At 37.7% G+C, this 27,933-nt stretch overlaps 1 protein-coding gene across 9 annotated transcripts in view; it reads left to right on the top strand.

Moving 5' to 3' along the window:
• Positions 1-27,933, top strand: part of TDRD3 (tudor domain containing 3) — a 177,336-nt gene that overhangs the window by 78,514 nt on the left and 70,889 nt on the right. For 7 of the 9 annotated variants that reach the window (XM_031001379.3, XM_031001378.3, XM_031001380.3 and 4 more), the window contains exons 6-8: positions 8,952-9,023; positions 10,987-11,136; positions 19,275-19,415. In XM_031001379.3, the coding sequence (XP_030857239.3) occupies positions 8,952-9,023; positions 10,987-11,136; positions 19,275-19,415 (363 nt within the window). The remainder of the gene's footprint in view (positions 1-8,951; positions 9,024-10,986; positions 11,137-19,274; positions 19,416-27,933) is intronic. The other 2 variants (XM_055360748.2, XM_055360747.2) reach the window with 1 other exon arrangement.

Genomic DNA, 27,933 nt, shown 5'->3' on the forward strand with positions numbered 1-27,933 from the left:
AAGTTCCTGCATGGTGTGTCTTTTAGTTCAGGTTAGCTGATGATGAAGTGTTTTAGTTTTGGTTTGTCAGAATGTTTTTTTTTTCTTTACTTTTGAAGGGTATTTTCTCTGAATGTATGTTTCTACATTGAAAGATTTTTAAAATTTTTCTTAAGTGTTTTAAGGACATCATCTCATTGTCCATTACCTGGTATACTATCTATAGTCTGTAGTAATCTTTTTTTATGTAATGTATCTTTTCTTTATCTACTTTTAAGTCTTTTCCTTTTTTTTTTCTTCCTATTTTTATTTTAGGTTAAGGAGGTGCATGTGCAGGCTTCTTAACATGGGTAAATTGTGTGTCACTGAGGCTTGGTGTATGAAAGATCCCATCACCCAAGTAGTGAGCATAGTACCCTATAGGTAGCCTTCCAACTTATTTCCTCCTCCCACCCTTCTCCCTTAAGCAGTCCCCAGTGTCTCTTGTTCCCATCTTTGTGTCCATGTGTACTCAGTGTTTATTTAGCTCCCACTTATAAGTGAGAACATATGGTATTTGGTTTTCTGTTCCTGCCTTAGTTTGCTTAGAATGATGGCCTCCAGATGCATCCATATTGCTGCAAAGGACATTATTTCATTCTTATTTATGGCTGTGTAGTATTCTATCATGTATATCTACCACATTTTCTTTATCCAGTTCTGTGTTGGTGGACCTCTTCATTGATTCCATGTCTTTGCTATTGTGAATAGTGCTGCAATGAACAAACAAGTGCATGTGTCTTATGTGCAGTAATAGTAGTTCAACTCTTAGTTCTTTGAGGAATCTCCAAACTGTTTTCCACAGTGGCTGGACTAGTTTACATTCCCAGCAACTGTGTATATGTATTTTCCTTTCTTGGTAACCTTGCCACCATTGGTTGTTTTTTGACTTTTTAATAATAGCCATTCTGTTATGAGATGGTATCACATTGTGGTTTTGATTTACATTTCTCTAATGATTAGTGATAATGAGCATTTTTTTCATATGTTTGTTGGCCATTTGTATGTCTTCTTTTGATAAATGTTCGTTCATGTCCTTTGCCTATTCTTCAATGAGGTTGTTTTTTGCTCGCTGATTTGTTTAAATTCCTTATAGATTCAGGATAGTAGACCTTTGTTGGATGTACAGTTGACAAATATGTTTTCCTATTCTGTAGGTTTTCTGTGTACCCTGTTTATAGTTTCTTTTGCTGTGCAGAAGCTCTTTAGTTTAATTGAGTCCCACTTCTTATTTTTGTTTTTTGTTACAGTTGCTCTTGAGGACTTGGTCGTAAATTCTTTGCCAAGGCTAGTCTCAAGAAGGGTATTTCCTAGGGTTTCTTCTAGGGTTTTTATTGTTTTAGATGTTACATTAAAGTCTTTAATTCTTCTTGAGTTAATGTTTGCGTATGATGACTGGAAGGGGTCCAGTTTCAATCTTCTGCATATTGGCTAGCCAGTTATCCCAGCATCATTTATTGAATAGGAATTCCTTTCCTCATTGTTTGTTATTGTCAGCTGTGTCAAAGATCAGGCGTTTGTAGTTGTATCACTTTATTTCTAGGTTCTTTATCCTGTTCCATTGGTCCGTGAGTCTGTTTTTGTACCCAGTACTCATTGTTATATTTTTGTACCAATACCATTCTGTTTTGGTTATTGTAGCCTTGTAGTATAGTTTGAAGTTGGACAGCTTTGTTCTTTTTGCTTAGGATTGTATTGGTGATATGGGCTCATTTTTGGTTCCATATGAATTTTAGAATAGTTTTTTTTCTAATTCTGTGAAGAATAACATTGATAGTTTGATAGGAATAGTGTTGAATCTCTAAATGGCTTTGGATAGTGTGACCATTTTAATGATATTGGTTCTTGCCAATATCTGTGGGCATGGAACATTTCCATTTGTTTGTGTTGTCTCTGATTTCTTTGAGCAATGCTTTGTAATTCTCATTGTAGAGATCTTTCGCCTCTTTGTTAAGCTGTATTCCTAGGTATTTTATTCTTTTTATGGCCATTGTAAATGGGTTTGCATTCTTGATTTGAGTCTGGGTGCTATTGGCATACAGAAATGCAACTGATTTTTATACATTGATTTTGTATGCTGAAACTTTACTGAATTTGTTTATCGGCTCTAGAAGCCTTCTGGTGGAGTCTGGGGGGTTTTCTAGATATAGAATGATATCATCAGCAAAGAGAGATAGTTTGACTTTTTTTTTTATTTGGATGTCATATATTTCTTTCTCTTGCGTAATTCCTCTGGCAAAGACTTCTAGTACTATGTTGAATAGAAGTAGTGAAAGTGGGCATCCTTGTCTTGTTCCAGTTATCAAGGAGAATGCTTCAGCTTTTGCCTGTTGAGTATGATGTTGGCTATACATTTGTTATAGATGGCTATTATTATTATTATTATTATTATTATTATTTTTGAGACAGAATCTTGCTCTGTCACACAGGCTGAAGCACAATGGCACAGTCATAGTTCAATACAACCTTGAGCTCCTGGGTTCAAGGGATCCTCCTGCTTCAGTCTCCTGAGTAGCTGACACTACAGGTGCACACCACCAAGTCTGGCTAATTTTTAAATTTTTTGTAGAGATGAGGTCTTTCTTTGTTGCCCAAGCTGGTCTCAAACTCCTAGCCTCAAGCAATCCTCCTTGTTTGGCCTCCCAAAGTGCTGTCATTACAGCCTTGACTCACTGTGCCCAGCTCAATGGCTCTTATTATTTTGAGATATGTTCGTTAGATGCCTAGTTTGTTGAGAGTTTTTAATATGAAGGAATATTGAATTTTATGGAAGGCCTTTTCTGCATCTATTAAGATGATTATGTAGTTTTTGTTGTTAATTCTGTTTATGTGGTGAATCACATGTATTGATTTGCATATGTTGAATCAACATTGCATCCCAGGGATAAAGACCAGTTGATTATATTGAATTAACTTTTTGATGTGCTGCTGGATTAGTTTGCTAGTATTTTATTGAAGATCTTCTCATCTATGTGCATCAGGAATACTGGCCTGAAGTTTTTTGTTGTTGTTGCATCTTTGCCAGATTTTGACATCAGGATGATGCTGGCTTTGTACAAAGAAGTAGGGAGAATTTCCTCCTTCTTGATATTTATGGAACAGTTTCAGTAGGATTGGTATCAGTTCTTCTTTGTATGTCTTAAAGAATTTGGCTGTGAATGTATCTGGTCTCGGATTTTTTTGGTTAAGAGATTTTTTTTTATTAATGATTCAATTTCAAAACTTGTTATTGGTCTGGTCAGGTTTTCACTCCCTTCCTGGTTCATTCAGTCTTTGGAGATTGCTTCTAGGAATGTATGCATTTCCTCTAGATTTTCTAGTCTGTGTGCATAGAGATGTTCATAGTTTTGAGGATCTTTTGTATTTCTGTGGGATTGGTTGTCATACCATATTTGTGATTTCTGATTGTACCGATTTGGATCTTCTCTCTTTTTTGTTAATCTAGCTAGCAGTCTACCAATTTTTTTTTTTTTTTTTTGAGACAGAGTCTCACTGTGTCTCCCAGGCTGGAGTAGTGCAGTGATGCAATCTCGGCTCACTGCAGCCTTCAACTCCAGAGTTCAAGCAATTCTTGTGCCTCAGCCTCCCAAGTAGCTGGGGTTGCAAGCCCATGCCACCACACGTGGCTAATTTTGGCATTTTTAGTAGAGATGGGGTTTCAGAATGTTGGCCAGCGTGGTCTCAAACTCCTGACCAGAAGTGATCTGCCTTGTCCTCCCAAAGTGCTGGGATTACAGGCATGAGCTACTGTGCCCGGTCCACAGTCTATCAATCTTAGTTTATTCTTTCAAAGAACCATCTTTTTGTTCCATTGATCTTTTATTTGGATTTTGGCATCTCATTTTCACTTAGTTCTCTGATTTTAGTTATTTCTTTTCTTCTGCTAGCTTCAGGGTTAGTTTGTTCTTTTTATTCTTGTTCTTCTAGGTGCAACGTTAGATTGTTAATTTGAGGACTATTTTTTTTTTTTTTTTGAGATGGAGTCTCACTCTGTCATCCAGGCCAGAGTGCTGTGGTGCAGTCTTGGCTCACAGCAACCTCTGCTTCTGGGGTTCAAGCAATTCTCCTGCCTCAGCCTCCTGAGTAGCTGGAACTACAGGCACACACCACCATGCCTAGCTGATTTTTTTTTTTTTTGTATTTTTAGTAGAGACAGGGTGTCACCATCTTGGCCGGGCTGGTCTTGAACTCCTGACCTCAAGTGATCTGACTGCCTTGGCCTCTCAAAGAGCTGGGATTAGAGGCATGAGCCACCACACCCAGCCAGTTTGAGAACTTTCTAACTTCTTGATGTAGGTGGTTAACACTAAAAGCTTTCCTCTTATCACTGCTTTAGCAGCATCTCAAAGATTTATGTCTCTTTTTTCATTAATTTCAGATAATTTTTTGATTTCTGCCTTGATTTCATTGTTTACCCAGAAGTTATTCAGGAGTAAGTTTTAAAATTTACATGTAATTGCGTGGTTTTGAGAGATCTTGCTGTTGGTTTCTATTTTTAATGCACTGTGGTCCAAATGTGTGCTTGGTATGATTTTGATTATTTTGAATTAATTGAGACTTGCTCTGTGGCCAAGCATTTGGTCAATCTTAGACTATGTTCTGTGTGCAGATGAGAAGAATGTATATTCTGTGGTTGTTGGGCAGAGGATTCTGCATATGTTTATTAGGTCCAATTGATTGGGTGTTGAGTTTCAGTCCAGAATTTTTGTGTTATGTTTCTGCCTTGATGATTTGTCTGATGCTTTCAGTGGGATGTTGAAGTCTCTCACTATTAATTGTGTTTGTCTAAGTCTTTTCATAGGTAAAGAAGAACTTATTTTATAAATCTGGGTGCTCCAGTGTTGGGTATATACATATTTAGGATAGCTAAGTCTTCTTATTGAGTTGAATTCTTTATTATTATGTATGTCATTTCTTTCCTTGTGCTTCTTAATTGTTGTTGGTTTAAAGTCTGTTTTAGTTGACAGAAGAATAGTGACCCCTGCTCCTTTTTGTTTTCTGTTTGCCTGAAAGATGTTTCTCCATCCCTTTACCTTGAGCCTCTGGGTATCACTACTTGTGAGATGGGTCCCTTGGAGACAGCAAACAGTTGAGTCTTGCTTCTTTATCCAACTTGCCACCCTATTCCTTTTAAGTATGCCATTTAACCAGTTTACATTCAGGCTCAATATTGATATGTTAGGGTTTGATTTTGTCATCATATTGCTAGGTGGTTGTTATGTAGACATGATTGCATAGTTTATAGTGTCACTGGAATATGTGTTTAAGTGTGCTTTGTGATGACAGGTATCATTTCTTCATTTCCATGTTTAGCACTCCCTTTAGGAGCTCTTGTAAGGCAGGTCTGGTGGTAATAAATCCCCTTAGCATTTGCATGTCTGAAAAGGACTTCATTTTTCCTTTGCTTATGAAGCTTAGTTTGGTAGGATATGAAATTCTTGGTTGGAATTTCTTTTCTTTAAGGATATTGAAAATAGGCCCTACTCTCTTTTGGCTTGTGAGGTTTAAGCTGAAAGGTGTGCTGTTAGCTGAGTGGGATTCTTTTTGTAAGTGCCCCTTTTCTCTAGCTGCCTGTATGATTTTTTTCTTTTGCATTGACCTTGGAGAATCTGATGACTATGTGTCTTGGGAATAGTCATCTTGCATAGTATGTCACAGAGGTTCTTTGAATTTCTTCAATTTGCATGTTGACCTGTCTAGTGAGATTTGGAAAAGTTCTGTGGATTCTGTCTTCAAATATGTTTTCCAAGTTGCTTGTTCTCTCTTCTTCTCTTTCTGGAATGTCAGAGTTGTATGTTTGGTCTCTTTACATAACCCCATATTTCTTAGAGGTTTTGTTCATTTTCTAAATTATAATTTACCTCAGGTTGGGGGTGTTTTCACAGGGGAATGCCATGGGTGTGGGGTGCTGCAAGTGGGAGTGCTCCAGTGAGGAGGGCCCCACAAGCAGGGGGTATTATAGCCAGCATGATGGGGAGTGCTGCAAGCGAGGGGGCCACATGCAGGAAATGCTCCTTTGGTAACAGCTGGGGCACTGCAGGCAGGGAGCCATATGGGATGGGGGTGCACTCTGGTGGGAAGCCCTCTGGTATTGGTAGTTGGGTTGCCTTGGGTGGATAGCTCTGGTGAGGGGCACCACAGGAGGGGGGCATTCTAATAGGGTGGCAGGGATTCAGCAGGTGGGAAGTTTTCTGAAGGGGTGGCAGCGAGGTCGCAGGCAAACAAATTCTGGCAGGAGGCTGTCAGCAAAAGTGCTCTGGTGGGGCAGTGGGGGCTGCACTGCTTGCAGGCATGGCCAGGCAGGGACTCTTAGAGGAGTGTTTTCTTTATTACTGATTTCAACAATTTAATTGTTTAATTATGATGTACCTAACATGGTTGGTGTGCGTTTTATCCTGTTTGGTTTTCAGTGACTTTTTTGATCTATGAGTTAATTGTTTTCATCACATTTAGAAAATGTGATTTGGCCATTATTTCTTCATATGTATTTTTTCTCTTCCCTGTTTGTGTTTTTTTTTTTTGTATTATATCTTCAATTACACATACATTAGACTGCTGGTAATTTTCCAACCAGTCACTGAAGATCTATTCATTTTTTTACCCTAGCTTTTTCCTTTGGCCTCTTTTTGATAGATTCTATTACTATATCTTTAAATTCACTGATCTTTTCTTCTGTCTTATTTTATTTACTCTTAAGCCCATCCAATGAGTTTTCATTGTTGGTGGTTTTTTTCTTTTATAGGAGTTCCATTTGGTTCTTCTTTTTTTGTATTTTTCTTTACTAGTTGAATTTATGTTTTCTTTTAAATACTTACACATAGTTTTAATAGCTGTTTAATGCCCTGTTTGCTAGTTCATCATCTTTGTCATCTATGGCCCAGTTTCTCTTGACTAAATTTTCAGATGGTTATGGTCACATTTTTCTGTCTTGACATGCCTTGTAGTTTTTGCTTAGATGCTGGACATTGTGATGTTGGTAGTTGTTGAGAGCCTGGATTTTGCTATTTTCCTTTAATGAGTATAAGAATTAGCTTTGGTCAACAGTTAATTTACTTTTGATCAGTTTGACCCCTTCAAGATGTGTATTCAAGCTTTGAAAGGAGTATCTAGCGTAGCCTTTGTTCCAAATATTTTTTAGCTCTCTGGATTTCTACTCCCTGTCCTGAATGAATGTCCAAAGAGTTTTTAGTCTGCATGGTCTGATCTGGCTGGATTGTCTGTATACCCTTTATGAGTTCTGGGAATTGTTCAGCTTACAACTCTCAGTTGTTTTTTGCTCAGCCTTGTTTTCAGCAGTGACTCAAGGGAACTCCTTTGAGGGTTTCTGGAGCTTCTTTACTATGCAGGTTCTTCTTTCTGAAACAGCCCCACAACTTCCAGTTGCATCAACCTGCTTGAACTGTGAGACTGATATTCTAAACTCAGCTCCCTATGACCTCTGTTTGCATCATGGCTACAAGCAGAAAGCCATAGCTCACCTGTTTTTTTTTTTCTCTTTCTCTCAGGGATAATAGTCTTGCATTATCTGTTGTCCTATGTCTTAAAACAGTTGTTTCTTACACATTGTTAAGATTGTTAGTTGTTTTTAAAGAGAGAGTAAGGATTGCTCATGTGCCTTTATCAGGTCCTGTAATATGTTTTTAATTATGTAATGTTATTGAGCTATGGTATTATTTGCAATTCATGAACTTTTCAAGGAAATGATAGTATAAGTTGAAATGATTTATAGCTGTTTGAATAGTCTTTGTTTAATGTTTAAATTAAGGAAAGGGCCTCTTGATAATTTTATGCATTTGTTGTTGTGAAAAATTAGATTAATATCTTAAATATAGGTTTTAAAGAAACGTGGCACTCATATACACTTTAAATTATTCTTTGCTCAATAAACTGAATGTTGTGCTTGACTGTCGTTACTCTTAATTATCTTTATAAAATATACAGTGTTTACACAATTCAGGAACTCTGGAATATGCTTGAAAGTGCACATGGTGGTTGTTTTTTTTTTAACTTTGTCACCTATTTTACATCATATTTTAATCATAATGGTTTCTGTAGTGATAACAATTAAAGTGCACAAAAAGTTTAAAGTTGAGATGTATTAAGTAACAACTAGTAAGACAAATGTATGTATATATTAATACCTCAAAACCAAAATAAATCAGAGGAAGAGATAACTGAAGACAGTCCTGGAGACTCCTTATGGGATTTTAGAAAGACTTTATCATGTGAGAAATTGCTTTTGCCAGAAGATTTTCTTTCTGTTTTCATAATACATTGTTATCTCTCTAGCTTTATGAGATTTCAGGAAAAAAGAGAACTAAAATTAGTTGGATTTGGAAGCTTATTTTTAGTTAATGAACAATTTGTTGAATACTTTTTCAAAATATGAATTGTTTTGCACAACAAAACAGGAAAATTTAGTATAAGGAAGGTTAAGGAAATTTTAGTATAATTAAAAGAACCTCCATATTATACACTATAACAATCTGTTCTCTTTAAGTAATTAGAAATCACCCTTATGTTAACTAATAAATTTGGTGTCTAAAAAATTTATTTTTGAAGATAATTTCCAGGTAATATTTGTCTGTCATAGCTTTATGGCTTAAAATGGAATTCTTTACCAAAGTTTGTTATTTTTGAATTTGCTTCTTAAGAAGACTGTTTTCTCCTTAGGGGAATGGCCTGATAAATATTTCTGAAAGTTATATGTGAATATGTGTTTTGGTAAGGGGAGGTGAGGAGAGTCTTTGCCTAATTATTGAAGTTAAGAATAATATATTTTTTTTGTGGTTTGAAATACTTTATGGAAGGCCTTTTTTTTCCCTATTTCTTATAAGAATCTACTCAAATAGGTAGATTCCTGTTACATTATAAATGCTGGAAATATATTTTTTATGTATAACTGCTCTTTTGTGACTGGATTTTTTCCACAGAGCTTATCAAAACACAATAGAAGCAATATTGGAACTGAAGGTGGACCACCTCCTTTTGTGCCTTTTGGACAGGTAATGACTTTTGTGTTGGCAGATGAATTTACATTAGGAAAAGGTGTTTTTCATTAGCATTCAAGCTGTGTTTCATTATGTGCTGAACTATTAAGAGGTTATGGAGTTATTTGGAAATATGAAGTTCAAGGAATTTAATAATTTTGAGGTTTTTTTCCTTCACTGTAGTTATATTGTTGACGTTTGCGAGAGCTGTTAACCCAAAGATTGAAGCAATTAAGAGCCATATCTGAAGAGTAACTTATAACTAATTAAAATAGGATGGGAGAGGGTTTTTTTTTTTTGAGGGAAATTCAAAAGTAAGAAGACAAAAATACGTCATAATTTCTCACTTGTTCATTAAAAACATTAGAGGGGGAGAGAAAAATAAAGCCATACAGAGTGATCAAAGTGCTACTTTGAAGCAGCTCCCCTTCTGACCAGTATCTTGTGACTTCAGTTGTCTTCAGCATCAAATTGATTCTCAACAATCTTCTCCAGCCTGCTCTTTCTTTATCCCTGACAATTCTAAGAATAATTCTTGTGGCAGCTTGCTCTTCTCCTGATGATGCCATCAACATTTAGCTGTTGGTAATCTGTCTTGCATTTGCTCTTTAGTTTTATTCAAGAGTGCTGGGCTAAGAGTAGCAATGAGTTGTGGACATAACAGGTAGGCAACAGATCTGCGTTTCCATAATAAGGTTTATCGTAGGTGTGTGTGTCCAAATTTTGGTATTTAGTAAGATCATTTGACTGTCACCCTCTTTAAAAGCCTTTTGTAAGATATACTCTCACTTAAGTAAGTCATTTTTGCATCAAACCTATTTTGAAGCATTTAAAAAATAATGTTGATTTTTTTTTTTTTTTTTTACTGAGTTTGGAAGTAGAAATAGCCAAGATAAAAGAAAGTATGAAGTCCTATGGTGTGATCCATGTTGATGGTTGATATTCTCCCAGTGTAATGAAAAGCTCCATAGGGAAAACAGTGTAAACATTCTAATAACTTATATTTGAAAATAATAGTATATTTGTAAAAATTTACCCTTAAACATTTTGGTGATAATATTTCTCTTCCAGAGACTTATGATCTAATTATTCTTAAGACTTTGAAGTGTGTTTTATAGCTTCTTAGGGGTTAGAGAATATAATAAAAGCTATAATTTCAATAATGTTATTTGGTTATAAAGTTCATTCTGAAAAAATTCTTGTATAGCATCTTGCAGCCTTGTACGTGGGTTGAAGATAGGTAATGCTGACTGTGTATTTATTGGTGTCAATATGATATGTTTATATTACTGAAATTTTTCTGTATTTGTGGAACACATTTCTTTGAGATCTTCCCATTTTCCTTTTTTATTAATGAGTTGAGAAAAAGTTCATTTTATACTATTTTTACTGGTAAGATTGGACTGGAGATCAGAATTGAGGGCTTCTTTTTAGGCAGTGATGCCTTTTTTTTTTACTTTATGAGACAAAAATATAAAAACTTTGAAGCCTGATACGGGGGGCGGTTATGTTTTTAGAGTGTGGTTTATAAGTGCAGAGACATCTTTTTATATGTTAATATAATTGTACTAACCAATCCACATATGTATATTGTGGTATAATATGGAAATTAAGCTCTTACTTGCAAAACCAAATTTATGTCTTATTGTGCATTAGTCAAGATTGTTTGAAATCTAAAATTATTTATTGCCCTAAAATGAAGGCTCTCTTGATCCAGTGTATGTTTTAAATATGTACCCTGTTTAGACAGCCACATATTTATATAGCTTTTAATTTTATTTACTAGTTATGTTTATTGAAAAGTTACTTTTCCAGTTTTCTACTTTTACTTTTAAATATATGGGATAGAATTTTATTTGTGTAGGCTTTTAGCTATTGTAAAAGGTACAAGATACTTTTGAAGAAGTATTACTTTCTAATGAAAATTTGAATCTCTTTTGGAACTACTAAGTTGACTTATTCTTACTTGTTTTACTAGAAGTGTGTATCTCATGTCCAAGTGGATAGCAGAGAACTTGATCGAAGAAAAACATTGCAAGTTACAATGCCTGTCAAAGCTACAAATGATAATGATGAATTTGAAAAGCAAAGGACGGCTGCTATTGCTGAAGTTGCAAAGAGCAAGGAAGTAGGAAATCAAATCATTACACGTTTTATTTCTTATCATTATGTTCTATTTAAATTATTTGTGATCATTATTGTCTTTTCATATAAGCTAACTAATTCAACAAATGCTTAACCTTATTCTTCTTGCATATTCCATAACTGGGAATGCCCTGCCACTTCATGGGATCTTACATATTTTATTCATGTGTTCTTTTTCCAGATCTCCATGGTAGTTCCAGTAAGTTACTCTTGCTGGCAAATTACCCTCCTTTTCTCCTTCCTTTTTTTTAAACAATGTAGCAACTGAACACACTTTTTATTCTGGCAGGGAGTTTCCTATTAGTAGTTGGGCCAGTTGCCACTTTTTTGGGGATAATTTCCCCTTATTAATAGCAACTTATGAGAAATAGCCGCTTCTGAGAGATGAATAAAAATCAGCGGATCTGTCACTGCGTCAGGATTAACATTTTTGTCTTTATACTTTATTTTATTTAGTGTATAGTAAAAAATAATTTTATCTTTACATTATATGTCTATTTACACACACACAAATCCTCCTTTTTAACTGACAAATAATTACACATATATATGAGGTACATGTGATATTTTGATACATGTATACAATGTGTAATGATCAAATCAGGGTAATTATATCTATCACCTCAAACATTTACCATCTTTGTGCTGAGAACATTCAAAACTCTCATCTAGCTATTTTGAAATATACAATAAATTATTGTTAATTATAATCACCCTAGTGTTTTATTGAACACTAGAACTTATTCCTCCTAACTGTAATTTAATTCCCATTAATCAACCTCTCCCACTGTCCCTTAACCTTCACCCTTCCCAGCCTCTAGTAACTACTATGCTGCTCTTCTATGAGACAACTTTTTTATCTCTCACATATGAGTGAGAATATGCAGTATTTGTCTTTCTGTGGTTGGCTTATGTCACTTAATGTAATGTCCTTCAGGCTCATCCATGTTGCTGAGAATGGCAGGATTTCTTTCTTTTATATAACTGAATAATAATCCATTATGTATAGACAGTCAGCTCTCCATATTTGTGGATTCAACTCTTCCTAACTATGGATTCAACCAACAGTGGATCAAAAATATTTTGCGGGGGGCGGGGAAGGATGGTTGCATCTGTACTGAATGTGTACAAACTTTTTTTTTGTCTTGTGATTATTTCCTAATGATATGGTATAGCAGCTATTTATATAACATTTATACCATATAAGGAATTATAAGTAATCTAGAGATGATTTAAATATACAAGAATGGCCAGGTGCAGTGGCTCATGCCTGTAACCCCAGCACTTTGGGAGGCCGAGGCAGGTGTATCACCTCAGCCTGACCAACCTAGCAAAACCCTGTCTCCACTAAAATTACAAAATTAGCTGCGTATGCTGGTGCATGCCTGTAATCCCAGCTACTCAAGAGGCAGAGGCAAGAGAATCGCTTGAACTCGGAAGGCGGAGGTTGCAGTGAGCCAAGATTGCGCCATTGCACTCCAGCCTGGGCCATAAGAGTGAAACTCCATCTCAAAAAATAAAAATTAAAAAAAAAAGTATGCAAGAGGATGTGCATAGGTTGTATGCAAATGCTATATCATTTTATGTAAGGGACTTGAGCATGTTTTTGAAATCTGCTGGGAATGGGAGACTGGTGGGAGTCCTAGAACCAATCCCTCACAGATACCAAAGGATGACTGTATACCACGTTTTCTTTATCCCTTCATCTGATGGTGGGCACTTAGGTTGATTTCATAACTTGGCTATTGTGACTAGTGCTGCAGTAAATATGGGAGATATCTCTTTGACCTACTGCTTTCCTTTCCTTTGGATAAATACCCAGTAGTGGGATTGCTCAATCATATGCTAGTTCTATTTTTAGTTTTTTTGAGCAACTTCCATATTGTTTTCTGTAATGGCTGCACTAATTTACATTCCCACCAACAGTACATAAGAGTTCTTCTTTCTTCACATCCTCACCAGTATTTGTTATTTTTTTGTCTTTTTGATTATAGCAGTTTTAACTGGGTTGAGATAATATCTCATTTTGTTTTGATTTGCATTTCCCTGATGATGTTACTGAGACACCCAGTCTAGATCCTGCTGCTCACTGCACAGTAAGCCAATCACTGAGACAATGAGTGTTGCCAGGAAAGAAGGCTTTATTTGGGTGCTACAGCTGAAGAGATGGGTCGTCAGTCTCAAATCCATCTCCCTGATGGGCTAAAATTAGGGGTTTATATAGCAGAGAAAAAATCTATGTGCAGGAAAATAGGAACTAAGGAGGGGTAAGGAAGCAATTATGATGAATGAGGGGTGTGGCATCTCATTGTCTGGATGTGGTGATCTGGTTAATTTTAGTCCTTTGATACTTTTTGAAAGGCCTGAGTGTCATTTCCTGAGGAAAGAACTCAGATAAAGATAAATGAAATGAAAGTTTCAGATTTTAAGATCAGATGGGTCAATTTCTGTTTATACAAAAAAACTGTCTATGGGACTATTGGGCTGATTTCAATGGTAAATGATGTTGACATTTTTTCATATACCTGTTGACCATTTGTATGGTCTTTTGAAAAATGATATTCAAATCATTTGCCCATTTTTAAATTGGCTTGTTTGGGTTTTTTTGTTTTTTTTATTTTTGACTGAGTCTTGCTCTGTTGCCCAGGCTGGAGTGCAGTGGCGCGATCTTGGCTCACTGTAACCTCTGCCTCCCAGGTTCAAGCTATTCTCCAGCCTCAGCTTCCCAGGTAGCTGGGACCACAGGTGTGCACCACCGTGTCTGGCTAATTCTTTTTTTGTATTTTTAGTAGAGACAGGGTTTCACCATGTTGGCCAGGCTGGTCTTGAACTCCTGACCTCAGGTGATCCGCTCACTTTGGCCTTCCAAAGTGCTGGGATTACAGGCGTGAGCTACCATGCCTGGCCGGGTTTATTTTTTGTTTTGTTTAGTTTTGTTTTGCTTTTGAATTGTTATGTTCCTTATATATTCTAGATATTAACTCCTTGTCAGATGGATAGTTTGCAGTTATTTTCCTTCATTCTGTAGGTTGCCTCTTCACTCTGTTGATTGAATTCTTAGCTATGCAGAAGCTTTTTAGTTTAATATAATCTCGTTTGTCTATTTTTACTTGTGTGCCTGTGTTTTTGAGGTCTTATCCAAAAAATCTTTGCCCAGACCAACATCCTGAACAACAAACTCCTCTCTCTTATATTATTGATAGCCAAAGTTCTCTTTTTATTATTTTGAATTATTTGCTTATTTGTAATAGGTGTTTTTCCTAGTTATTTATTGATTTCTTTTAGACTGATAAGAAATTTTAGGTCATAAATTAGTTGCTACATAGACATTTCTTAACCAGTGAGATTGAAATTGTTTCCTTTATTCAAAACCCGTAATGAAGCTTAGCTTACAACTGCTTTCCTATTTAATTTTGAAGTGTAAGTAGTAGTGTTCTTGAATTTTGGTTGTTCTTCCCGCAATGTCTTTCTGTTATCAGCCTAGTAAAGGGGCCAGAAGCACAGGCTCTGGAATCACAGGCTGGAAGCATATCCTGCTGACACCTTTGGATGGTTACTCAGCTTTTTTGTATCCCCTGTTTTTTATTTTTTTCATCTGTGAAACTCGGAGATAATAATGGTACCTACTTCATATGTGAGAATTAAAACATTTAGAGCTAATACTACTGCTACTTGGCACAAATCATAACACTCTTGCTCAAAGCTCTCAGTAAACACGACTATTGCTATTCTTTACTTTTTCCTCTACAAGGCATACTTTTAAAAAAACAGTTTTACCATTTCTTAAATTAATACATTTTATATAATTTGCATGAAATATATTTATTTTTTTCCAGAAATACATAAAATTATGGAGTTTCAGAAGATATTGAGAATATATTTTTTAAAATGATTATAGAAAGATGTTCTTTTGATTTACATTTATCTCAAATGAACTTTTCTACCAAGGATTTTGTTGGATGCAGTTACAGCTGTCTATTGGAGCATAGTTAACCTATTATAATGTGCTTCTTTTTGTTGTCACAATTGATATTATATTTCCCCATAAATATTTGATAATTAAAGCATCTTAGTTTTTTTTTTTTACAGCAGACATCAAAACATCTCAATTTATATATGAGAGAATTTATGGAGGCTCAAAACTAACAAACAAACTTGGGACTTGTCCAAGGTTATCCAGTGATAATTGTAGGATTCAATCGATGTAACTCAGAAGATCTGAATCATAGTAATATAAGCATACTAAATAAGCAGATTGCAATTTTAAATATAATAGTCTGTTTAGTCCTCAAGATAGTGAGAGCTGAGCCAAGACTTGAAGGAGGTACGAGAATTAACTACTTGGTTATCTGAGCAAGAGTATTCCAGGCAGAAGGAAAAGCCATGGCAAAGGCTCTAAAGCAGGAGCACAGAGAAACAGCGGAGTGGCCAGTGGAAGCAGAGAGAACAGAGGGACAAGTAGTAGAAGATAAAGTCAAGAGAGATAATGGAGGTTACCTTATGTAGGGCCCTGTAAACTGTTGTAAAGACATTGTACTTCATTCAAGGAGAAATGGGAGCCTTTGGAATGTTTTGAGCACAGCAATAACCTCAGCTGACCTATATTCCGAAAGAGTAATTGTAGCTGCTGTGTTCAGACTTGGTTGCAGAGAAGGAGAATTGGAAACCAACAAGTAGAGAATTATTTAAATAATCTAGGATTTAAAAAAAATGATGATGCCTTGGACAAACATAGCAGTTGTGTAGGTAGTGCAGAGTGGTCAGATTCTGGAATTTTGAAGGAGCCATTAGGGTTACTGAGGTTGGATATAGGGTACAAGAGAAGATGTGGTATCAAGAATGAATCTAGCCAGGCACAGTGGCTCACGCCTGTAATCCCAGCACTTTGGGAGGCTGAGGTGGGCAGATCACCTGAGGTCGGGAGTTTGAGACCAGCCTGACCAACATGGAGAAACCCCGTCTCTACTAAAAATACAAAATTAGCTGGGCGTGGTGGCGCATGCCTATAATCCCAGCTACTCGGGAGGCTGAGGCAGGAGAATCGCTTGAACCCAGGCAGAGGTTGTGGTGAGCCAAGATTGTGCTATTGCACTCCAGCCTGGGCAACAAGAGCAAAACTCCATCTCAAAAAAAAAAAAAAAAAAAAAAAAGAAGAATGAATCTAAGAGTTTTACCTAGAGAAATTGGCAGGTTAGAGTTGCTTGCCTTGAAATGAAGAAGTGTGGAGTGGAGCAGGTGTGAGGGGAGGAGGATCTGGTGCTCCATTTTGAACATGTGAATATTGAGGTACTTATCAGACATGCATGTAGTAATAATGTTTAATAGACAGTAAGACTGAAGAGTGAGCTTTAAAATAGATACATGCACTTGAGAGTTGTAGACATATGGATGGTATTGAAAATTATGAGGCCAAATGAGATCACCAAAGGAATGAGTGTTGATAGAGAACAGAAAAAGCTAATAATGAACCCTGTAACACTTCAATTTGAACTTAGAGCCTAGATGGCATAAGTGGAACCAGCCAAGCTGTGACCAGTAACAGGATGAAAACAGACAATGCAGAAAATACATTATGGAGAAGGAAGTGTTAAACTTATCAAAGGCAATTGAAAAGTTATATAAGATGAGGACTTAGAATTAATATAGAATCGAGGAAGTTGTTTATTCCATCCTCATTCATCTTAACATGCATATGGTTGGTGGTATGATAAACCATATGGGGTTAAGATAAAGTATGACCATGCATTTACCAACAGTGTGTGGGTTGATGTGGTCAAAATCTATGTGAGTTCTTTAATGATTATTTCAGGTTTTTTTTTTAATAAGGAAGTAAGCATGGTCAACAGTGACATGAGAAGGAGGTTTGAGAAGTGAGGAGAATGTGTAAAATAGTGGTCTAGAAGATTAGGTATATGTGTGCGCTAGGGAAATATGGTAAGATTGCTAGACAGCATTAAGGCCCACTTGAGTTTCACAGTCATGATGATCTCATGGATGCCTAATTCATATAATATGAGCAAAAAGATGTGGCTCATAAAGGGCAACACCAGTTACCTTATGGGTAATATTTAGGTTGTGATGGTTCTAGATATTTATATGAGTGAGTAGTAACTATTTTAGAGCAGTAAAAAGCAACTCTGAAAATGCTGCTTATCCTATTCCTTAATCCATACAATGGAAAGAAAATTATAAGTAAATGCATCCAGAAGATGGGACTATTTCACTGGCACCAAAGGAAAAAGCACTTTTGGAATTAGGGGATGCAAATTTTGGAAATATATTTAATTTGGAGCAGGTGAGATTCCAGACTTTTCAGGTAATTTTGTTCTAGTATATTAACCAAAATAGTAAATACCATCTGTTATTGAGTGTTTGCCATGTGCCAGCTACTGAGATAATCACTTCATATCAATGATGTCATTTAATTCTCCAAATATCCCAGTGAGGTAGGTTTTCTAATCCCAGTTTTAAAGATGAAAAACCTGAGGCTCTGTGGAAGGTGGAAGTTAAGTGACTTGCCTGAAGGCTGAAGATAGTGGCTGGGCCAAGATAAGTCCCAGCCTTGTCTAGTTACAAAGCCTATGTGCTTAACTGTGCTACCTTGCCTCCTAGTCTAATAAATTTTGTATCACATTAATAAATACGTTTTTCTAGTTATCCAAGTAATGACTATGAAGGCATTTCAAATATTTTTTTTTTGCTGGGATTCCATAAACCCAAAATTGAATGAATCTAGTAATGAATCCTTGGTAATTGAAGATGTGGTTTTAATTTTGTTTTGAGTTAAATGTAAATACTGTAGTTTATCAGCTACCTAATAGAGATGCTTAATGTGTTATCCATTAGTGCTCATCCAACATTTAAAAAAAGTTTTCATGTATACTTCTTTGTATTTTCTTCTGTTTCAAATAATTTTCTAATGTTATTGTATTATATATAATTTATATGTAAGATGTTTCCTTACTGTAATCATTTTAAAACATATTTTAAAATATTGGTCATTGTCTCTAATAAAAATTGTTTTAGTTTCTTCTTTTATTATATCCATGAGAACTATAAAAATATTTGCCAGGCATGGTGGCTCATGCCTGTAACCTCAGCACTTTGGGAGGGCAAGGTGGATGGATCATCTCAGGTCAGGAGTTCGAGACCAGCCTGGCCAACATGGTGAAACCCCATCTCTACTAAAAATACAAAAATTAGCCAGGTGGTAGTGGCACATACCTGTAATCCCAGCTACTGAGGAGGCTGAGGCAGGATAATCACTTGAGCCTGGGAGGCGGAGGTTGTAGTGAGCTGAGATTGCACCACTGCACTCCAGTCTAGGTGACAGAAAGACCCTGTCTCAAAAAACAAAAACAAAAACTATAAAAATATTGTTTAACCAAATGTTTCATACTGTACAGGTAACAACTGGCGATGCTTTTCAGTTATGAAGTTGTGTCTTTCCAAACCAACATTTATGTCCTAATCTTTTCCTAATAGTTTTGAAAAACAAAAATAAGATAAAATCAAATTTTCAAATTTAATGTCACATATATATTTATTCAAAAAAGACAGGCCAAATAAGAAATACAGACTTAAAAGCTTTTATATGCAGTCGGTAAGAAATGACATATTACATGATTAATGAAAATAATAAATTAGTAATGAGAGTTTCAATCTAATGTTCAAACTTGTTTACTAAGATTATGCAATCATAATCTTATGATACTATGGACATAATTTTAATGATTCAAGATAACCTTGCCTGGTAGCTGGATTTAGAACCCAACTCTCAAGGCAGTAGTCAAGTATTTTACCCTAAAATCATTTTAACAAGTAGTCTTCATAATGCTTGTAGTATTTTCTTCTCTATAGTTGTACACTCATTTTCATGACTTCCCTTTTATTCACAAATCATGTAATTATTTTTATTGCCTGGCCTGGATTTGTGAATAAGAGATTGTGACTAGTAGATATTTTTGCTATTCAAAAGGAATAAGTTAATATTTTATTTTTTCATGTAAAACATAATTAGGAAACTTAATTACTTCAGTTGTTTTTAGTCATAGCTTAGTTTTTAGAACTATTTTTAAATGCTGTTTACATACCTCTCTTTTATCTTTCTCTTATCTAAAGACCAAGACATTTGGAGGAGGTGGTGGTGGTGCTAGAAGTAATCTCAATATGAATGCTGCTGGTAACCGAAATAGGGAAGTTTTACAGAAAGAAAAGTCAACCAAATCAGAGGGAAAACATGAAGGTGTCTATAGAGAACTGGTAAGGCTAAAGAACTAACCACAAATTTAAAGTATTATTTATTTAAATGATTCTTTTATTCTTTCTTACCACCACCACTGGCTTTGTGCAATGTATTATGGATAGATGTTATAACTCTTGAAGGCTTTCATTAAGGATTACAATTAAATCATGAAAAATTTGGACTGTTTGAAAAATAATTTACTTAAAACTTCTATCTCACTTAAATTACTAATGTCCTAATAATATATTTTGGAATGGATTGATAAAAAGCCATCAAAAGATGATGCATCAAAAACATACATTTTTCTGTGCTTCCCCACCTTCCCCACATCTTTTGTCAAATTTTGTCTAAAGTGATTTTGTTTGTTTTCTACTGCTCTTTGGGAAGAATATTGTGAAACAAGCATATATATTATGTGGACCCAATTGCAAAATATTCTTGAATTTTTAAGATAAATGAGTGGAGTCAAACATATTTCTGGCATGCTGTAGTGTTCTCAGATCTAAGGATGTTTGCAAAAATTCATTTTCCTCTCCCTTTAGAGGTTGAATGACTTTGGTTGATTTTTGTCTTTAGGGTACAGAATATCCAAAAACAGCTTAAACCATGGAGGTTTATTATTTCATATAACAAAAAGTTCAGAAGTAGATGGTTACAAGTGTTGGTAAATTCAGCAGTATAACAATATTAGGACATTTGTGGGTATTTCCATGATTTCTTGGCTTTCTCCTTAGTGTTATGTAACTGCTCAATGGATTCACCTTACCCACTGCCTAAATAAAGCTGATTTATCAAGACAGGGGAATTGCAATAGAGAAAGAGTAATTCATGCAGAGCCAGCTATCGTGAGAGACTGGAGTTTTATTATACTCAAATCCGTCTCAGTGATCATTCAGGAATCAGAGGTATTTTTTTTTTTTTGAGATGGCATTTCACTCTTGTTGTCCAGGCTGGAGTGCGATGGCTCAATCTTGGCTCACTGCAGCCTCTGCCTCCTGGGTTCAAGTGATTCTCCTCTCTCAGCCTCTTGAGTAGCTGGGATTATAGGCACCTGCCACCACACCCAGCTAATTTTTTGCATTTTTAGTAGAGACAGGGTTTCACTATATTAGTGAAACTGGTCTCAAACTCCTGACCTCAGATGATCCACCCACTTCTTCGGCCTCCCAAGGTGCTGGGATTACAGGCGTGAGCCACCAAGCCCGGTGGGATAAAAGTTTTTAAGGACAAGTTGGTGGGTGGGGGAAGCCAGTGAGCCAAGAACACTGATCTTAGGAGCAGTTTGTGGAGGGTCAGAATCTTGTAGCCTCCAGCTGCATAACTCTTAAACCATAATTTCTAATCTTGTGGCTGTGATGGCTAATATGGAGTGTCAACTTGATTGGACTGAAGAATACAAAGTATTGATCCTGAGTGTGTCTGTGAGGGTGTTGCCAAAGGAGATTAACATTTGAGTCAGTGACCTGGGAAAGGCAGACCCACCCTTAATCTGGGTGAGCACAATCTAGTCACCTGCCAGTATGGCTACAATATAAACAGGTAGAAAAATGTGAAAAGACCGACTGGCCTAGCCTCCCAGCCTACATCTTTATCCTGTGCTGGATGCTTCCTAACCTCAAACATCAGACTCCAAGTTCTTCAGTTTTGGAACTTGGACTGGCTCTCCTTGCTCCGTAGCCTGCAGATGGTCTATTGTGGGACCTTGTGAGTTAATACTTAACAAACTCCCATATATATATATACATATATATATACGTATATATATACACACACACATATATACGTATATATATACACACACACATATATACGTATATATATACACGTATATATACGTATATATATACACGTATATATACGTATATATATACACATATATATACACATATATATACGTGTATATACACATATATATACGTGTATATATATACGTATATATATACGTGTATATATATATACACGTATATATATACACACACATATATATATATATATAGAACCTCGAAAGTTTTGTCCCTCTAAAGAACCCTAATACAGATTTTGGTACCAGGAGTGGTTCTAGAGGAACAAAATATTAAGGATGTATTTGTTTCGTTGAATTTGGGATTTTTGGAGTTGGCTGCTTAATATGATTAGATCCAAAACTGCTATGGACTCTACTTCTAATAGTGTGGAGAACACTGATAGTCCTTCACATGAACTTTTTAGAGAGTTATGCAAAATAAATGCATTTGCTGTTTTTGATTCATCACTCGTGAGAGGCAAGGAGTTTAGTGACTCTATACATAATACCTTTGACCATATGTGGAGAACCAAGGAACATAATGAAGCTGGTTGGTTGCTTCTAAGTTCGGTGGACAAAGTGATGAAAGAAAATGATGAACTCAGGCATCCTGTCTCCTGGCTTCAGAAGCAGATACTGAGCCTCAAATCTGCTAAGATTGCCCTGAGTAAGAGTCTTATTGTTACTGGAGGGTCCTTGTTCTTAGAGCTCCCAAGATGGTGGCAGGCTGCTTCCAAGATGGCAGCAAGCTGCTTGTTCTCTGACCTGGCATTCTTGGCCTCATGGATTCTAAGGAATGGAACCTTGGGCCATGCAGTGTTATAGCTGTGTTAGAAGCGGTGGGTCACGGAAGAAAACCGTGGAACCCAGCAACTAGTTTTTAGCTCAATTAGGACGAACCGGGGACTTAGCCATACAGGAACAATGGCAAGTCTTTAGCCTGATTGGGAGCGGCAGCTGGCACCCCGCTGGATCAGAAACGCAGTGGACACCCTGCTGGATCCAGAAGGGTGGAAGTCAACGGCGGGTCTGGAACGGCGGTGAACAGCAGTGGTGGATGGCAAGCGAAAGCTCAGCTTGAGTCTTAACAAACATGGACCAGAAGAGTGTGCAGTTGCAAGATTTAATAGAGTGAAAACAGAGCTCCCATAAAATGGGAGGGCACTCAAAGGGGGTTGTCGTTGCCAGCTCGAATGCCTGGGTTTAGATCCCGATCATTGTCCCTCCCCCTGTGCTCTCAGGTGATAGATGATTGGCTATTTCTTCTGTTTTTGCCTAATTAGCATTTTAGTGAGCTCTCTTTACTACCTGATTGGTCGGGTGTGAACTAAGCTCTGTGTTTAAAGGTGGGTGCAGTCACCTTCCCCAGCTAGGCTTACGAATTCTTAGTCGGCCTAGGAAATCCAGCTAGTCCTGTCTTTCATTATCTCCTGTGGAGAAAAAGCTGAAATTGTGGAAAAACAGACACAAGCTCTTATCATGTGAGTGGCTGACATGAAATGAAAGGTGCATGCACAGTCCTGCCAGGTGTCTACTTTAAAAGTGAGGGCATTGGTTGGAAAAGAGTAGGACCTTGTAGCTTGGAATGGGGATGTGTGGGTGGACCCTGATGAAGCTGGGGACACTGAGTTTGTAAACTCTGATGAATTTTTTTTTGCTAGAAGAAACAGCTTCCCCATCCCCAGTAATGGCTTGAGTTTTCTAATTTATATAAACAGAAATCTGAAGAGCAGACATGGGAATGTATATTAAGGGTATGGGATGATGGTGGAAGCAACATTGAGTTGGATCAGGCTGAATTTATTGATTCAGGCCTGCTAAGTAGGCCTGAATCTGCATTTAATATTGCAGCTCGGGGGGTTAAAAAAAAAAAGGCTAATAGTTTATTTGCTTGGTTAGCTGAAATGTGGATTAAAAGATGGCCCACTGTGAGCAAGCTGGAAATGCCTGATCTCCCTTGGCTTAATGTAGAGGAAGGGATACAATGGCTTAGGAAGATTGGGATGGTGGAGTGGATTAGTCTCTTTAGACCTACTCATTCCAGCTGGGAGGGTCCAGAAGATATACCCTTGAGCAATGCCTTGCAAAATAGATTTGTGAGGGCAGCACAGGCATCTTTGAAGATGCCCTGTAATTGCTCTTCTCTGTATGTCAGAGCTAACAGTGTGAACTGCAGTCACTCAACTACAAAATTTAACTACACTGGGAATAATTGGATCCCAGGGTGGCAGGGGCCAAGTGGTGGCACTCAACCATCAAAGGCAAGGTTAAGCGTAGCTACTGTAATGGACGGTAGAAGCAAAACGGCAATCAGAATATTCTGACTTGTGTAGAGCTCTGGCATTGGCTAATTAATCATGGTGTTCCTAGATGTGAAATTGATAGGAAACCTACTGCATTCCTACATAAGCAGAAAGCTTCTAGGTCTAATGGACAAAAGACTAATTTGAATTATGAAAGTAGAGATTTGTGGCCCCTCAATCAATTTTCAGCCAGTTTACAGACCCAGAATCCCTTGAATGAAGGGGAGGCTGGGTCCCCTTGAGGAAAGACCCCACCGACAGTTTATGCAGTGAATCTTTCTCCTATCCTTCCCCAAGGAGACCTCCAGCCTTTTACCAAGGTAACTGTGCATTGGGGAAAGAGAAATGATCAAACGTTTTGGGGACTACTGGAAACTGGCTCAGCTGATGTTGATTCCAGGGGACCCAAAATGTCACTGTGGTCCTCCAGTTAAAGTAGGGGCTTATGGAGGTCAGGAAATTAAAGGAGTTTTAGCTCAGGTCCAAATTACAGTGGGTCCAGTGGGTACGCGGACTCATCCTGTGGTCATTTCCCCAGTGCCAGAATGCATAATTGGAATAGACATACTTAGCAGCTGGCAGAACCCTCACACTGGCTCCCTGACTGGTAGGGTGAGGGTGATTATGGTGGAAAAGGCCAAGTGGAAGCCATTAGAGCTGCCTCTACCTAGAAAAATAGTAAATCAAAAACAATATTGCATCCCTGGAGGGATTGCAGAGATTAGTGCCACCATCAAGGACCTGAAAGACACAGGGGTGATGATTCCCACCACATCCCCATTCAACTCTCCCATTTGGCCTGTGCAGAAGACAGATGGATCTTGGAGAATTACAGTGGATTATCAAGTGGTGACTCCAATTGCAGCTGCTGTACCAGATATGGTTTCATTGCTTGAGCAAATTAACACATCTCCTGGTACCTGGTATGTAGTCATTGACTTGGCAAATGCCTTTTTCTCCATTCTGGTCCATAAGGTCCACCCGAAGCAATTTGCCTTCAGCTGGCAAGGCCAGAAATATACCTTTACTGTCCTTCCTCAGGGGTATATCAACTCGCTGGCTTTGTGTCATAATTGTATTCAGAGAGAACTTGATCACTTTTCACTTCTGCAAGATATCACACTGGTCTCTTACAGTGATGACATAATGCTGATTGGATCCAGTAAGCATGAAGTAGCAAACACAGTGGGCTTATTGGTGAGATATTTGCATGCCAGAGGATGGGAAATAAATCTGACTAAAATTCAGGGGTGTTCTGCCTCAGTAAAGTTTCTAGAGGTCCAGTGGTGTGGAGCATGTTGAGATATTCGTTCTAAGGTGAAGGATAAGTTGCTGCATTTGGCCCCTCCTATAACCAAGAAAGAGGCACAATGCCTAGTGGGCCTATTTGGATTTTGGAGGCAACACATTACTCATTTGGATGTGTTACTCTGGCGGATTTATCAAGTGACCCAAAAGGCTGCCGGTTTTGAGTGGGGTCCAGAACAGGAGAAGGCTCTGCAACAGGTCCAGGCTGCTGTGCAAGCTGCTCTGCCACTTGGGCCATATGACCCAGCAGATCCAATGGTGCTTGAGGTGTCAGTGGCACAGATGCTAGTTGGAGCCTTTCGCAGGCCGCCATAGGTGAATCACAGCAGAAGTCTCTAGGATTTTGGAGCAAGGCCCTGCCATCTTCTGTGGATAACTGCTCTTTTTTTGAGAGACGGCTCTTGGCCTGTTACTGGGTTTTGGTGGAAACTGAACATTTGACTATGGGTCATCAAGTCACCATGCAACCTGAACTGCCTATCATGAACTGGGTGCTTTCTGACCTATCTCACCATAAAATGGCTCATGCACAGCAGCATTCCATCATCAAATGGAAGTGGTATATGTGATTAGGCTTGAGCAGGTCCTGAAGGCACAAGTAAGTTACATGAGGAAGTGGCTCAAATGTCCATGGTCTCCACTCCTGCCACCCTGCCTTGTCTCCCCAAGCCTGCACCAGTGGCCTCATGGGGAGTCCCTATGATCAGTTGACAGAGGAAGAGAAGACTGGGGCCTGGTTCACAGAGGGTTCTGCACAATATGCAGGCACCACCCAAAAGTGGACAGCCGCAGCCTACAGCCCCTTTCTAAGACATTTCTGAAGGATAGCAGTGAAGGGTAATCTTCCCAGTGGGCAGAACTTCAAGCAGTGCACCTAGTTGTGCACTTTGCATTTAAGGAGAAATGGCGAAATGTGCGATTATATACTGATTCATGGGCTGTAGCCAATGGTTTGGCTGGATTATCAGGGACTTGGAAGAAGCATGATTGGAAAATTGGTGACAAAGAAATTTGGGAAAGAGGTATGTTGATGGACCACTCTGAGTGGTCAAAAACTTTGAAGATGTTTGTATCCCATGTGAGTGCTAATTAATGGGTGACCTCAGCAGAGGAGGATTTTAGTAATCAAGTGGATAGGATGACCCAATCTGTGGACACCACCTCAACCTCTGTTCCAGCCACACCTGTTATATTCCAATGTGCCCATGAACAAAGTGGCCATGGTGGGAGGGAGGGAGGTTACGCTTGGGCTCAGCAACATGGACCTCCACTCACCAAGGCTGACGTGGCTATGGCCACTGACTATTCCTTGGGGTGATCAGCCAGCTACCTGTTGGCAGGTTGATTGTATTGCACATTTTCCATCATGGAAAGGGCAGAGGTTTGTTCTCACTGGAATGGACACTCACTATCTGCCTAAGTAATTTCTTCTTAACTCCTGTATCATTCCCCCCGCTGGAGTGGTAACTCTAACTGCTGTTAGGGGGTGTTGGACGATGACTCTTTTGGCTACTTCCTGCTGAAGAGAGGCATTGTGTGGGGAACAACAGCTAGGGCTCCTCCTAGGATCAATCTAAAGGTCCTCAGAAGAAAGATGTGTCCATGCATTGTTCTGTCTACAGCACCATTTGGAGTTTGATTGCTGTCAGCCATTCCGATGGGTTTGTAATACTGGTTTGCCTCCACCAGATGTTGCTGAAACACTAATATAAATGGAACATTCCTTTTGGGATAAGTGGCATTGGATTTGGATAGCTAGAGTAACTTCAGTGTTAACCTTGGCTAAATGTTTTCTGCAATTATTAATCCCTCCCTGACTTCCACAGACCATCTAAGACATGCTTAAACTTTCCTACTTGTCCTTAACATCCTTCTTTTTAAACAACCAAAGATTCTTTTTAGGACAAGTGTTTACCATCCATAAAATCATTTTATGACTTCCCCAAACCATCCACAAAATGCTTAAACCTTCTGACTTGTCCTGAACATTTCTCTTTTAAACAACCAACTATTCTCTTTAGGACAAGTACTTACTATACAAGATCCTTTCTGATATAAAATCTCTTTCCTTTATTACCTTATTTGCATAGCCAGGGTGTGACATGTTACCAAACCCAATAAAGTTCTAGCAGACTCAGTGATAGTAAAATTTTTATGCTTCTTTTTTGTTGGTAACTATTATTCCTGCTATCAGGATAATAATTACACAAAATACTATAGCAATGGAAACTCTCTGTCTGATATTCCAGTTAGAAGGTGGTAACGTGTATAACCCTACTGCAAATAGTAGAGTGAGTATAGCAATTCCCACGAGTGTTGTGTAGTACATAATTTCCATCTAAAATTTTACTTGCTAAGATACAGAATTTCCTTTTGTGGTTCTATGAAGGTCCTTAGTTTTATCTTCCCAAATGAACCTCTGGGTTATGGGCACCCTACTCACTTTCATTACCTGACAGAATTTGCAGGATAATTGTCCAGAACTAGGATATTGATCCAGATTTTTATATTACCCATGCCTTTTTGTTTCTTCCAAGCTGCAAGAGATCACCACTTGATTCACAGGAATAAGCAGGGTTAGTCTAAAATGTCAGCAAAATAAACTAAAAAACAATTAATGAGACTGGAATTTAATGACAAATGTATAAGCTTTGGGTCATAATTTTTCTCTCTCTAGTCCTTATTTTTGGTAAAAACAAATTATGATAGGACTATGTTTTTTGTAGAATAAACTTTAGTCTTATACTTGGCCTGATTATTTGCATAAAGTGCAGCAAGAATGATTATTTCTATATAAGCCTTTTGGATTGTCTTTGATGGAACTCTGTTCCACATGGAACCTCAGATAAGATCTTTTAAAGCTGAGCTCAGCCATGGGTTTGTATCTTCAAATACCTGTGAGTTGGGTGATCTTCTCCTCTAAAGGCCCCAGGATAAACCGGGAGCTCCTGGTCCTGTTAGAAAGTGACATTCTTTACTGACCACAGGTCAGGAACCCTGTACAGGATTATATATTTAGGTATGAGGCCAGTTCTCTCCATGGGAATTTTATTGTCTCTGCAAGTTGAGATTGACTCCTTAAAGGGAAGCATATCCTTCCAGTCAAAGCCTTGATAAAATAACCAGTTTTTCTAATTGTGT

Source organism: Gorilla gorilla, chromosome 14 (assembly GCF_029281585.2).
Source record: "Gorilla gorilla gorilla isolate KB3781 chromosome 14, NHGRI_mGorGor1-v2.1_pri, whole genome shotgun sequence".
NCBI classification, from domain to species: Eukaryota; Metazoa; Chordata; class Mammalia; order Primates; family Hominidae; genus Gorilla; species Gorilla gorilla.